The following is a 15,606-nucleotide window of genomic DNA, read 5'->3' as shown; positions in this document are numbered from 1 at the left end:
CACAAATAATGCAGTGTGAAATGTCCGACAATGTTCAAAAAAAAAAAAAAAATTCAAGCATTTGGTAGAATTCCAGCACTTTCAAGGCTATGAAAATTAACTTTTTTAAATTCAATAGTTTTCAAAGATTTCAAATACCTGCACGAACCCTGCCAGTGTTCGAACCTCCGACTTTATGGCTGGTGGACAGTCTTTACGTTGTAAAATATTCTCAGAGTGCCTGTTAAAAGATCGAGTAATGCCAATCCTAGTTTCCATAGCTCAGACTCCTGAAGTATGAAAAAGTGCACTCAGACAGTTTACAAATCTTTTATGCATTTCTCTCTGTCATGACACTTCACTTCTTTGATGCCTTCTTTGGCTCCTCGGACTGCTTTGCTTTAAGCACCTTGGCCACAATCTTCTGTTCTTCGATGAGGAAAGCCCTGATGATCCTGCAGAAATAAAAAGGGGGAGAGGGGGCAACATCACATGCCGTGAACTCCCACTACAGAACTCGTCTCAATTGCTCAGCACAAATATAATGTTTACATAATAAATTGGTCCTGTTACATTTCATGGTAACGGGAACTAGAATGAGAGCACATACTACAAGATCAAAATTCTACCTTTCCACAACTAGCACTACACCAGAACTCCCTTAAACCAGAGACTAAGCAAATGCAAGAAAGTAACATCATGTACCTGAGGTTGTAGTACATTTGAACCTATCTACAACAAAAAATTCTTTATCCCCCGTCAGCAATCCAATGGAGTCAATGCATATATAGTCTCACCACAACGAACACTTTTTCTACTGTCGTTCTGTTTCCGTGAAATTAGACTATGCAATTGGAGACTCAAGATATTTAATGGCATGCAGTAAACACAATCTTGAACATTTTAATGCATTTTCACAACATTGATTTGATGACTATGCGAGATTTAATGTCCCAAAAGCACCGTATGATTATGAGAGACTCCGCAGTAGAGGGCTCCGGAAATTTAGACCATCTGGGGTTCTTTAACGTGCATCCAAATCCGAGTACACGGGCCTACAGCATTTTCGCCTCCATCGAAAATGTAGCCGCCGCAGCCAGGATTCAATCTCGCAACTTGCGGGTCAGCAGCTGAGTACCTTAGGCCTTAGACCATCGTGGCGGGGTGCATTTTCAAAACATAGAAATTGGTCTACGAAGTCCAAAAACACTTATTAGCATGACCAGAAACTGCCATGGTTTATAAGCACAATTGCTCGATAGATGGCAATAAGATTGCCCTCCTTTTGCCACTGGCTTGCTTCTGAGCTGTAGACAATCCAAACCTGAAGCTCAGTTTATAGTTTTCTACACGCCTCTGCTGCTAGGTGCAAACTTAGAACGATGGTTTTTTGCAATGCCACTGCCTTTGCTTCTTTTTGTGCTTGGCCAGTGCAGTCGCTGGCCAGAGCGGCTGTTCGTCCACGTTATCAACAGAATCAGCCAGCCGCCACAAGTGGATAAATAATAATAGCATAGAATATGGAAAAGTCACCACTCCACGATACCATTCCTCTATCCGAGCATTGTTGGATAGCTTTTGATGGCGAAGAGTTGCTGGAGTTAGCATGTTAGCGCAATTAATCGTTCATTCACGAAAGCCGCAGTGGCCGTTGTTTCAGCATGCTTTTCAACATGGTGCCGCCAGCATGCATGAGAATTGCATCACGACACTGCTAGGAAAGAAAAGGAAGCAGCCGACAGTTATTGAATTCTGGGAATAAATGTTCCCCCGTTTCGCTAGCTCAGGTCTTTACTATTTCGTATCGCTAGCTCAAGTTTTTACTATCTCACTACAATGAAATTTGTGCTTCAATGAAACTTTTTCCACACCGTCAAGTTTATTTGTAGTGGAGTTTGACTGCAACTCTAAATATGTGCTGAACATTAGTGCTTACTAAAACAATGTTCATGGAGTAGCAGTTGACACGCAAGTGAGGGTAATCCACTTTATTTGAAATCTTGGCACTGTTTTCTAAAACAATGTTCATAGAATTCAAGATTACCGGCGTAAAGACAAAGCAAATAAGTCAACACAAAGGGGAAGGTCATAAATGAGTAGCTCTTCCATCTATTCTGACTCTTAGAATATAAACCTACATAAAATTGACATTAAAGAGAACTAAGGTGCCCAATTTAGGTTGATAACCAGATGAAAGCGACATATCACGATGACAAAGGAAAGCAGAAGATGCTATTTATAGAGCTTGCAAGGAGTAAAATGTTCAGGTAAAGTGGATCAAGAAACAGCTCTCATACAAGAAAAACCAACAACCTCCACACTATGTTCATGACTACATGATGCGATCGCGCAACAATGTTCTACATTCACCAACGCCACAAGTGAGGCCGTCTATACTTCTAGGTTACATATGCAACACGGCCGTCAACACAGCCCAATGGAAGTTTACTTGACGTGTAATGTGGAAGTTATGGGTTGGTTTCAGAAGTGACAAGTTGTTTCCTTTCAGCCACTTAAAAAACACTACAATGCCACTACACGTTAACCTCAGTTTCACTAGCATAAGAGCAACTCAAGCCAATGTCTGCCATGACTAAGGTACGAAATTACGTTATCTCAAGTAAATTTATGAAGACTATACCAAATCTGGCAGCTCTTGGATAATGTGATCATTACCCCATTATTTGCCAAATGTGCCAGAAGAAGGCCCCTTTTCAATATTTTGTTCAAATATTTCTAGTAAGCCCATGCATCATGACCAGAATGCCATCACAATCTACCATGCGACATAGAAGCTATGGGGTGCACGACTAATTCCAAGAAACAATCTTTTTTCATCTCTGGGCCTTTCCGGCTTCCCCAGTGATGTTCGCTACATACCAGCCAAGTTCAAGGATTTTGAATCGGGGAGATTTCTGCAACAGGGGGGAGTTGCAGTGAATTAATTGGCCTTTTTTTTTTTTTCAGCACAAAAAAAAAAAAAAAAGCTCGAGGGCAAACAAAAAAAGCATCACGAAAAACAAGAAAAAGTGGGAGTCGGGTCTCAATTGCAAGCGCCAACATCAGCATTGCGGCTTGGAGTAGCCAAACACAAGGGTAAGTTTTACCACTAAGGTTAGAGAGTCTCAAAGGATCATGATTTATCAGAATCTATTTCCGTCAAAGAAGTTGCATATGCTTTCCTGGAACACATGTGAACGGACAGGACAGCGCAGCTGGCTGCTGCAAAAGCGTGGCTGAAAGCTTTGCTCACTACTAGATTTATTTGACAGGAATGCCAAAACGCGTCTGGCCCTTTTTTTCCCCCCACGTATTTACTGCCTTCAATCTACCGCTGAGTTAGCCGTATGCCCGCTGAGGTCGTAGATCGCTATCGCGTCGCCGCGATCGCTGTTTTGTGCCTGGTAGTTGCGACAAACGGCAGTTGCTTTTTAAATCCCTGTGCACTTGGCTGCACACACGCTTTCAAAACAGTCATTTTATGCCACTTACAATCGCATCTGCTCCGGTTATGTCCGCACAGTTTGTTGAAAGCAGCGTTGCTTTGACTGGTTGAGCATTGGACGTGTGCACATTTTCGGGGTTCTGCCAATTACATCATCACGATACATGATTGTGTCAAGACCGACAGCGGTTTCGTCCACAGCGGTAGTGGCAACGACAATCACGTGCACTGTAGATAGCGTGTGCGCCGTTCGCACACATACTTCGGAAGCTTCTGAGTACGCTGCTCTCGGCCTTCATTTGATGGTTTCCGTACTAAAGTTTGTATCACCTGCTGCAATTAGGAAATATGTTCGGAACATTCAAATTTAGGCCCAATAGACATAGTGAAATTTCGCTGAGGAATTTCACGCATTCATATCTGCCGCGGTTACGCATCACGGATATTCTACTGTACGTTTAGATTAACGCCTCTTAAAATAATTTGTAATCAAACGGGGTAGGTTTGAAAAGCCTGGAGTGGACTGAGCTGCTTTTTTGTCAATGCGACCAGATCACACATGGAAATTTTGATTCCCGGGAGGTTTTTAATGACAACCGTACAAACAGAAGAAACGGTCGAAGTTCGGGAGTCTCCTGGAGACTTGACAGGGGTTTGTCGTTTATATGGGTATAGCGCACCACGATAAAGACACAAAAGAGACACACACACACACAGCGCTTACTTGCAACTAATGTTTTGTTTGCGATCACACCTGCTAAGTGAACTCCTGATAAACGAAACTTACGCTTAAATTAAAATGCCTCATTAATGAAACTAAACGGGCTCATATGGCTGGAATTCAATGTGTTGCACAGGAAAATTCATCGGTTAATCAAAACAGTGCTTACTGGTCACTTACGGTTAAACGGCACAAACTCTAAACACAGAATAGACTCGCTCAGGCCAAAGGTAGTCTCACAACCATGACAGTACCTCGAGACAAGCCAATCCAGTAGCCATTCTCGCTTGTGTTGGCTGCGAGAGCCAAGTCGGCGAGTCAGTTGTGTGTTAGGCCTATTTGTGCTGCTAAGTGCGGTGGATCATGGTGTTATTTCAGCCCTATGGAAAGGACGCGGCCGCACCATGCACTCTCACTTGAAAGAAAAAAGCTTAAAATTCATCAGGAGCTCGATCGAGGCGGCCTGGCAGAAGTGGCGAAAAAATACATCCCGAAATCGGCGCTGTCGCGGATTTTCAAAGACAGAGAAAAGATTGAAGGCGCTGTAAAAAACGGGACCTTTACATCTAAACGGATGCGGACGACGCCTTATGAACAACTATAAAAAGTTATTTTTCTGTGGTTCAAGCGTGCACGGTGTTCCAATTGGCCTACAAGTGGACCGATTCTCGAGCAGAAAGCTCGAAAAATCGCCATGCAAACGTGTGTTGAGAACTTCGTCCTAAGTGATGGATGGCTCAGCCGCTTCAAAACACGCCATGGCCTAGTCTTCAAAGCAATCTCAGGTTAGAGTGCTGCAGTCAACAGGGACATTTGCACCGACTGGCAAAAGGGGCGGCTCAAGGAAATTTTGATGAGCTTTGAGCCACGAGAAGTCTCAAACGTCGACGAGACGGGTCTTTTTTATAAGGCGCTTCCATCAAAGACTCTGACCTTCAAAGGCGAAGCCTGTAGTGCAGGAAAACGCAGTAAAGATCGCATCACTATGCTGGTGGGTGCAAACAAGGCAGGAGATGAGAAATTGAAGCTGTTGGTAATAGAAAAATCAATGCACCCACGTTTTTCAAAGGCGTTCGACAACTTCCCATTGTGTACAATGCTAATGGAAGACAAGGCAAGGCAGGAAAGTTGTCTCCATCGTGTATATTTGCCTAGCCCATGGTCAAGGTGACTCCAAGCCGTCACTCTGGAGTTCTCACCAGCCAATGAAACGGCAGTGATCTAGCCGATGGATCAAGGGTTTATTCAAACATTAAAGTTCACTACTGCAGACTTGCTCCATCGATTGCTGCTTTGTGCAGACAGCAGGAAATGCTACAGCATATATTTATTGGCAGCCATCCACATTTTTGGCCCGTGCCAGGGAGCAAGCGAAGGCAACAATACACACATGCTTTCATTATGCTGGCTTTAAAGTGCAAGAAGCAGTACCTGATAAATAGGAAAGCCCTGCAGATGCTGTCATTGAGGCAGTATTCAGTGAAGTCGTGCCCTCTGCCCCTTTCATGCTGACAGGACTTCAAATAAATTGATGAAAATGCTCATACCTGTCATGAGGAGACTGTTGAGGAAATGATTCCGAAGTGCAAGATGAGGATTAACCTTCCAGCAATGAATGTGTGGACAATATTGACAGTGTAGTGGTGCCACCACACTGATCAGCTAAAGAGGCTGTTGAAGATTTGCAGCACTATTTTGAGCATAAGGCTCGTCCAGAATTTCTGGCTAGATTGTCGGGCATGGGTGCGTACCTTGTGAAAAAACTAAAACTTGCCAAACAAACCACCTTTCACTTCTTTTTTCTCCTACTCACCTCTTGAGTACAGTGAGTTTCGTGCAATTTGAATAAAGGTTTTAATTCACTAAACAAGTGTACTTTGCTTAACTGAAACTTCTGATCAATGGAACAGTTTTATGGATCCCGTTCGCGTTCCGTTTAAGAGGAGTCGACTGTATTTGCATAATAACAGTAGATTGATAAAACCCAGAAAACAAGTAAAGGTACAGCACAGCTCATGCATGTGTCAATCCCAATTGTGACAATCTGCACTCGCCAAAGTCGAAGTGAAGATTCTAGATATCTTTTTTTCTTTAGCTGACAAAGCTAGGGAACAAATACAAACACATTTTTCTTTCATTTTGTGAATTTTATAGGCTTCAACGATTGCACGCATGTTCTGTCACGGGCACTGTAGAGAGTGCGGGTGTTTTGAAACACAAGGACGCAACCACACCTCTGACAGTGAATGTCCAAATGACCAGGATAGCGAGAAAGGCCGGTGCAGACGTAGTGTTACCGGTTCCAAGGAATGTGCGAAAACATTAATGCAGACAGTAACAGAAAACAGGATTGTAAGATCAAGCACCGGGGAAAACTTGTGAATTGTAGTCGAGGTGTTGTCTATTGCATTCCTTAGACTTGTGATCGTGTGTAAATAGGCCCAACTGGAAGGTGTGTGAACCAAAGACTTATGGAACACCAGCACAACATATAAAAAACTATCTGATCATTTGGGGATTCACTGTCAGAGTGGTGGTTGCATCTTGGTGTTTCAGAACACCCGTGCTCTCTATAGTGCCCGTGACAGAACTATGCTTGAAATCATTGAAGGCTATGAAATTTACAAAATGAAAGAAAAATGTGTGAGTGTGGTTTCCTTAATTTGTCAGCTAAAGAAGAAAGGAACTAGAATCTTCACTCTGACGTTGGTGATGATGATGATTAGTGGAGTTTATTGGCGCAAGGGCCAGATGTGGCCAAAGAGCGCCAGAGCGATGATAATGAACTGTGCGATGTGCAGTGTAGATGAAATAGATGGGACGTGGCTGTAAATGGGCCTAAAAACAGTCGCTGTAGGTGCGTAAAAATATATATATAGTAAAATTATGGCAATGACAAATGATGTGTGCTGCTATGGAAACATAAAATGGTTTAAAAGTGATATGTATGTGAAATAAAAACTTGGCATGGAGCACCAGTGCCTCGACAGAACCCTTAAAACAAGAGCATGGAGGCCTGGGCTCATTGAAAGCTGCTATCACAGTGGCATCCTCTGAACAGAGGATGCGCTATGAACCTGTTGGGCTAAAAACATTCAATACTACATCCTTTAAAAAGCTTAAAACTGATTTTGCATCAAAAAGCGGCTCTTCACCGAGAAACATAATTGGACGTAGAGGAAGATTATAGCGGTATGCTAAAGCAAAATATTTCTTTCTCTCACTTTCAGCTTCAGGACACTCCAGGAGGACGTGGAGGACGGTTAGCCTCTCAACACATCTACCACAAGTAGGAGGTTCATCGCCAGTCAGCAGAAAGCTATGGGTACCATAAGTGTATCCTATTCTGAGGCGACAGAATAGGACATCAGTTCGCAGTGTTCTTGTAGCGGAGGGCCAGTAACCCAACCGCGGCTTAATCAAGTGAAGCTTATTATTTATTTCAGTGTCCCACAAGCGTTGCCAGTGGTTTCGCAGTTTCTTACGTAGGAAGGGTTTTAGGTCTGTTGCAGGGACAGTAGTGGTGGGGTTAATAGCGGGCAATATAATTGAGGTGGCCATTTGGTCAGCTAACACATTGCCCTCGATGCTTCTATGGCCAGGAACCCAGCAAATAGTAACATGCTGGTTGGACATATACGCTGTACACAGAACGGAATACAGCTCAATTATCACCGGATTTCTGAATCTGAAAAGGGATCTTAATGCATTTATGACGCTTAACGAGTCTGTGAATATAATAGATTTTTGTATGTTTGATTTCCGTATATGCTTCACAGCCGACAACAGTGCATATCCCTCAGCCCTAAATATACTTATTTCCGGGTGCAGCACACCGGATTCCGAGAAGGATGGTCCGACGGCTGCATAAGCCACCCCTGCATGCGATTTAGAAGCGTCAGTATAAAACTCTACGCATGAGTAGTTGGACTGAAGTTGTCGGAAATGCATTTTAATATGTGCTTCTGGTGCATGTTTAGTGATCTCGGCAAAGGAAGTGTCACAATGTATGAGCTGCCTCTGCCACGGCGAAATGTTTTGTTGTGGGCATAGGACAAAGTTCTAGCAGCGGAACACCCATTTCCTCACTTAAGCTTCTCACACGCAAAGAACGGCTTTCTCGCTGCGGGTCGATTATGATAGAGGGTGGCAGCGGTCATATCGTTTATAGCTGAATAAGAAGGATGCTTTATGTTTGCGCGTACCTTTATAAAATAAGTGAAACTGCTATAGGATCGCTGTAGGTGAAGTGACCACCGATTCGACTCTACATAAAGACTCTGTATCAGACTTGTCCTGAAAGCACCGGTTGCCAGTCGGATACACAGATGGTGAACGGGATCTAGGATTTTCAAAGCACTTGGCGTTGCGGAATGATAAATTATAGAGGCATAATCAAGGCGCGACCAAACAAGGCTTTTGTACAAGTTCAAGAGACACTTCCGGTCACTACCCCATGTTGTACGTGATAGGAGCTTTAGGAGGTTCATCGCTTTCAGACATTTCATTTTTACATGTTTAATATGGGGAATAAACGTGAGCTTAGAATCTAAAGTGGTTTTTAGGAATTTATGCTCGCTGCTCACAGAGAGTTGGTCTCCCTTGATCGTAATAATTGGTAGTGGCATTACCCCTCGTTTGTTGGAAAACAGTAGCAAGTACTTTTCTGGGTGTTTATTTTAAAACCATTCCCATCCACCCATTTAGAGAATTTATTCATTCCAAGCTGCACTTGTCGTTCGCAGATAGACATATTGCACGATTTGAAACTCATCTGCACATCATCAACATACACAGAATAAAACATCGTGCTTGGTATGACTGACTGCAGGGAGTTCATTTTTACAAGAAAGAGTGTGCAACTACGCACGCCCCCTTGCGGAACACTAGTCTCTTGGGTAAATGATCTAGAGAGAGCATTTCTCACTTTTACGCGAAAGGTTCGGTTAGACAGATAACTTTTAATTGTGTTTAGCATGTTCCCATGGATGCCCATGGCGGCAAGATCGCGTAGAATCCCGAATCGCCATGTGGTATTGTACGCTTTCTCCAGGTCTAAGAATACCGAAAGTACAAACTGCCTATGAATAAATGCATCTCTGATGTATATCTCTATGCAAACAAGGTGATCTATTGTCGACCTCCCCTCTCTGAAACCACACTGAAGGGGGTCTAGTATACTGTTACTTCCTAGGAAGTGGGTTAAGCGCCGGTTTAACATTTTCTCATATAGTTTGCACAAACAGCTTGTTAACGCTATTGGCCTGTAGCTGGCGGCCAAGGACGGGTCTTTGCCTTGTTTAAGTACCGGATGACTATCGCTTCTTTACATGACAATGGAATATATCCAGCTTCCCACATGGTATTGAAGAGGGTTAGGAGCGTTTTTAGTGCTTCTGGGTGAAGATACTTGATCATTTCGTACGTTATACGATCGCCACCTGGCGCCGAGTTGTTGCAGTACGCAAGAGATGCCTTAAGTTCAGCTAATGACAATGGGCAGTTGTAAGCCTCCCTAGATGGACGTTTAAATTTAAGGGGTTGCCGCTCTTCGCGATCTTTGAATCTTAAGAACGTTTCTGTGTAGTGCAATGCACTCGAGACGTATTCAAAGTGTTCGCCTAGGCAGTCCGCCTGCTCCTCCAGGCTCTCCCCTCGGCTACTTACCAAAGGTAGGGGGTGTGAATCCCGACCCATTAACTTGTTTACCCTATTCCAAACCTTCGTTTCGTCGGTGTAAGAATTTATACCGGAGATGTACCTATTCCAACTTTCTTTCTTTGCAAGGCGACGCGTTCTTCTGGCTTGGGACTTAACCTGTTTGAAATTGTTGAGGTTTTCAGCCGTTGGGTAATTTCGGAGTAGTCTCCAAGCTTTATTTTGTCTATTGGGCGCTTTCCGACAATAGTCGTTCCACCATGGGATGCGGCGTTGATTGGTCATTCCGTTGGTTTGCTTGATACATTTCACTGCAGCGTCAATAATACAACCTGTTAGGTATGCTACAGCATCGTCTATATTAAAATCAGCAATCTCATCTCCGTCTAAAAATGTAATTTCTCGAAACAGTTCCCAGTTGGCTGACTTGGTGTTCCAGCGAGGAAAGTCAGGCGAGCATGTATCTTCTTTTGTTAACTTTAACATAATCGGGAAGTGGTCACTCCCAAAAGGATTCTTGAGAACGAACCACTCCAGATATGGAATTATAGCACTCAAGACAATACTCAGGTCTATATAAGAGTATGTGTTATGTGTAGTGCTATAATACGTTGGTTCTTCTTTGTTTAGTAGACATGCACCTGACGAAAACAGAAAGTGTGCTATTAGGCGTCCTCGCGCATCTAAACGGGAGTCGCTCCATAGGGGATTATGTGCATTTAGATCACCAACGACTACATATATGGCGGAGGAAGTTCATCAATGAAGCTTTGAAATTGTGTCTTTGAAAGTTGATAGCACGGGGGAATGTAAATAGAGGTAATTGTTAGTAGCTTCCCGAACAGCACTGCTCAGACAGCAACTGCCTCAAGAGAAGTTCGGAGGTTTAATTGCTTACAGGCAACACCTTTATCAACTATTATAGCGACACCGCCCGACGAAGCGGCAGCGTCGTCACGATCTTTGCGGAAGATGGCATAATGCTTTAGAAAGTTTGTTTGTGTGGACTTGAGATGTGTGTCCTGAACACACAGCACCTTTGGAGTATGTTTATTAAGAAGTTCTCTAATATCATCGAGGTTATGGAGAAGTCCTCTCACATTCCACTGCAAGATCTGTGTACCCATTTTAGATGTGTTTTGTGCCGTGTGCTCAAGGATGGAAAGTTAACTCACGGACCTTTTCCAGGGGCCATGACACGAGATTTTTCTTTTTTGGATCGGTCAACTGAGTCGCGCCGATCCTTAGGCGCTGGCTCACGCTCGGTGTTGTGTCCATTGCCTCTTGCGAGGCGCTGGACACGCGCTCTTGCGAGCGCTGCATTTGTTTTGAGGGCGTCGCCTCAAAAGACGAGACCTTCGCGGCCCCCAGCCCGGAGGTTGGTGGGTCTTTCTTGGATGGCGGAGCAGCACTGGCTGCAACCGCCGAGGGGGCGGATGGCGTCCCCGCTGGCTCACTACGCGTGTGCCAGACAGGCGCCGAGGGCCGTCGTGGCGCTGCCCCCTGACACGCCACTTCGGCAAAGCTGGTTTCTGGTAGGCAGGACACCTGCCTTCGTGTCTCCCTAATTGAAATGTTTTGTTTTACTTTAATTGTGACAATTTCCTTTTCTTTTTTCCAACATGGGCATGGCCGCGAGTACGCGGCATGCTCCCCATTACAGTTCGCACAGTGAAGAGAGTTTTCACAGGCATCTGATATGCGTTCTTGAGCACTGCATTTCGCGCAAGTTAGGCGGCCTCGGCAGTTCTGTGAACTGTGGCCGAACCGCTGGCATTTGAAACATCGGAGAGGGTTTGGTATATATGGCCTCACTTGAAGCCTGATATATCCAGCCTCAACGGAGTCGGGGAGTACACTTGAATTGAAGGTGAGTATCAGGCGCTTAGTCTGGACTTATTTGCCATCACGCTTCATCCTAATTCTTTTCACGTTGATGATATTCTGTTTGCTGAAACCCTCCAGGAGTTCAGCTTCTGTCAGCCCTAACAGGTCATCATCTGAAACAACGCCACGGGTGGTGTTCATGGTTCGGTGTGGGGTTACTATTATTTTGGTATCTCCAAATTTCACTAGATTAGGCAGTCTCTCATATTGTTTCTGGTCGCGGAGCTCCAACAGGAGGTCACCACATGCCATTCTCGTTGCTTTATATCCTGGGCCAAAGATTTCCGTCAAAGACTTTGATACTAGAAAAGGTGAAAGTGTTCACACTGATTTGCCGGGTGTGTCAGCGTGGATAACATGGAATCGGGGAAAAAATACTTTCTGGTTACCGAAAAACTGGAAAACTTCTTCGGTGCGCCCTCTTTTCTGAGGGCGATCAGGGAGTGGGGGGAAGGAACAAGCCATATGTAAATGCTTACTTTCGGCAGCGGCGCCAGCCACCCACCATGGAGTCCTACAAGGGGACGCTGCAGGGTCTGTAAGTACAGGCCCCGCAGACGCCAGCTGTACGCCACCACTATAACCGAATATGGTGTATCCAAGGTAGGATAGCCACACAGAGTTAACCCTTGCCGCCAGGAAACACGGAAGTCAATGGAAGTGAGTAGAGAACAGGAAAGATTTAAAGTGAGAGAAAAGACGAAGATGTGAGGTGGAGACGGGAAAAGACGACTGCCGATTCCCCCCGGGCGGTGCCGTCTACGTGAAGCCGGGGCCAAAGGGGTGTGTTGCCTCTGCTGGGGGGCCTTAAAGGTCCAACCACCCAGCGTCGGCTCAACCCCCAGCATCCCCTTTTCCCCGGACACGGCAAAGCCACGCACGGCTAGGCGTGGGAGGGAGTCAAAACTCCCCCGTTAGCTCGGGTACGTGGTGTCGCTACACACCAAACGCCTACTTGCGCAGGCGCCCCTGCGGGGATTTGACGTTGGTGAGTGCAGACTGTGATGACACGCGCCTGAGCTGTGCTGTATCTTTACATGATGTTTTCTAGGTTTTATCGATCTACTGTTACTGTACAAGTAGCACGTGTGTGCCCTTATTCTATTTTGTGTCCTTGTCGTGGTGCATTATACCCATATGAATGACGAACCCCGGTGACGTGTGCAACATGAAAATTTTAAATCTGTCACATTATCTATCGACAATCAATGCTGCAATTATCAGGACAAGCGGCTGCCCACACTCCCTGCTGTTTGTCCCATTGGCCATGTGTGAGCACTTACAAATCGGCAACTTCAACCTGGGACACTAATGCCAAATCGCTAGCGTGGCTACAGTCATGCCAGCGGTCAGATAAGCTGACTGAATCAACAACCACGGGTAACCAAGAAGAACGCAGCTGATGGAGTCACGGTAACCAGAAATGGACACTGTTCCAAACAGCAGGTCAGAGATGACATGTCTCGAATGAGACTGGGAGGAGCACTTGGCGAAGAGGGCGACACAGCTTGGAAAGAAAAGGCCGATCGACAAACTGAGAGGGTAGGGATGGAAAGAGCGAAATGAGCAGTCACATCTAACACGTGTAATTCCTCAATAGATAAGAGTCCGACGGAATTCCAACTGGTTGGGAAAAAACGTACAGCAAAGTAACAAAAATGCCGACCAAGGTAAAATACACAAAAATCAAAGAGACGTTTCGGCTCCCCACACAGGAGCCTTGTTCACAGTGACCACTAATAGCGTTGTGCACTCTTCTTATTCACGTTTCATCATGCGTTGCAGACATCGCGCATACACAGGGGGGAGTATCCCAATATTCTTGTTCAACGTATGCGCACTAGTTAGGGTGGCCAGAGGTTCAATGTGCAATCGTGATAACAACTTTCTTTTCCGTGGCAATGACGCAGGCTTTATCCTAGTAGATAGCATGCCCAGTAGACGCAACATGTTCTGCAAGGGCATTAGAAGCCACCCTGTTTCCAATGTATCCGCCAATGTATCCGTATCCACAGTCTTTGCAAGGAATTTTGTCTTTACAGAAATTACAGAAGAGCGCACTACGCTATTTGCGGTCACTGTGAATAAGGCTCCCATGTGGGGAGCCACAACTTTTTAATTTTTGAGTATTTTACCCTGGTCGGCATTTTTGTTACATTGCTTTGTGTAACTCCTCTATTACAGGACCGTTTCTGAAAAATATCTCACGACTACTTGTTAATTGTATGCTCATACACAACTAAAACTCTATACCAAAGTTATAACATCTAGGTCGTTTAAGGCCCAGCTTTAAAGGGTCCCTAAACCATCCAGAGGACGAAACTTAGGTGTGGTCAGTGTGTCTTGCATAACTTTCTGCTTCTGAGAGACAGGCTCAGAGGCAGTAATGGGTAACGGAAGACATTTTACTGTTGTCCATTAGCGAAACCCAGCAGGAAATATAGACACCTGCCAGGCATTAGAATGGACGTACACGAATAACCCACGATAGATATTCTGGCATGCAGCACAACACATTATTTCCCTTTTCAGACGTGGGGGGGGGGGGGGGGGGGGCTGCATAGGCAACCTTTACAGTAATGGCCAGTTGTTCTCTGACGCCGCATAGAAGAAGGTGATGATATTTGGAGTTTCAACGTCCTATGCCGTAGTGGAGGGCTCCAGAAATTTCGACCATCTGGGGTTTTTTTTAACGTGCGCCCAAATCTAAGCACACGGGCCTACAACATTTCCGTCTCCATCGGAAATGCAGCCACCACAGCCGGGATTCAATCCCGCGACCTGCGGGTCAGCAGCCAAGTACCTTAGCCACTAGAACACCACGGCGGGGCGCTGCAAAGAAGGTGTGACAATACTACGACCTCATAAAAGTTCAGTGCTACTAGTGGGGCTCTTCGATTTTTAGGCCACTGGCAGCTATCTGGCAGCAAGAGCTAGCCAGAGGTCAGTCAGCTAGTTCCAGTCTAGACAGGAAACAGCGTTGTGGTCACGTATGTGGGAAACCCGAGACACCACGAAGCTGCCCGATGATCGCAAAATCGAATGCTGGAACAGCCAGCGTAAACGTAAATAAACTCTACCATCATGGCAGCAAATGAAACAATGCGCCGCATGCATGTTTTTTTTTTTTCTGCATTGTCCGCTTGGAAATACGTAGCCAAGCTCGCCAAAGAGCTAAAATGATATCCCCGAGCATACGCATTTGGTGTACGACTTCGCTCGCACGATCACTCGCCGCGTTCGCAAACGAAAATAGCCAGCTGGCACACGCTGCCTCGAGAACAATGCAAGCTGAGCAGCCGCGACGCTGACGGCTTAACAAGTTCACGTCTCTTTAGTACATGTATCAGCTACTGCACAACACGACGCGAAGTCACGCGAAAGTGATCGTGTCCCCAAAAAAGCTCGAGCATATATACCTGCTCACCTATCGCATATTATATGTCGCAAACACACGTTGACCAACTTACATTTTTGTCTAAAGTTTATTATACGTGCAGGTATCGGTACCACGAGTGCGCGTCGTATATAAAATAAACATTTGCATGACACGCTCTCGACCCATTTTAGAACTTGCCTGGGCCTGTTTTCCAGTCCTAAGTGGCACTTAATGAATATCATGTATATCAGCTTTGATTTGACCTACTAGGTCATAGTACATACTGCGCGGCATTATTACGAAGAGGTGAAAAAAGACAAAGCTAACGATGAAATGGGCCACGAAACGATGTACACAATTCTGAATGCATTCTCCGTTTTTTTTCTCATGCCGTATCATTAATATCATACCACATATGCAGGCTCATAGGTAGAAATGGGTTCAAACGCCGTTCGTAACCAACGAGCATCACCAACAGTCGCGATCTAGAGCCTTCTATCACCATCGAAGATCAATCGAGTAGTCAGGACAGAGGTT

General features: G+C 45.1%; 1 protein-coding gene across 1 annotated transcript in view; it reads right to left on the bottom strand.

The window, feature by feature from the left end:
• Positions 1-293: 293 nt before the first annotated feature.
• LOC119160929 (large ribosomal subunit protein eL34) overlaps positions 294-15,606 on the bottom strand; it is a 38,221-nt gene continuing 22,908 nt past the window's right edge. The window contains exon 5 of the mRNA XM_037413207.2: positions 294-434. Coding sequence (XP_037269104.1) covers positions 338-434 — 97 coding nt within the window. The 3' untranslated portion in view covers positions 294-337. The remainder of the gene's footprint in view (positions 435-15,606) is intronic.

Source organism: Rhipicephalus microplus, chromosome X (genome assembly GCF_043290135.1).
Source record: "Rhipicephalus microplus isolate Deutch F79 chromosome X, USDA_Rmic, whole genome shotgun sequence".
Taxonomy (NCBI): Eukaryota; Metazoa; Arthropoda; class Arachnida; order Ixodida; family Ixodidae; genus Rhipicephalus; species Rhipicephalus microplus.
Note: the sequence above shows the minus strand (reverse complement) of the source record. Positions and strands in the feature narration are given on the sequence as shown.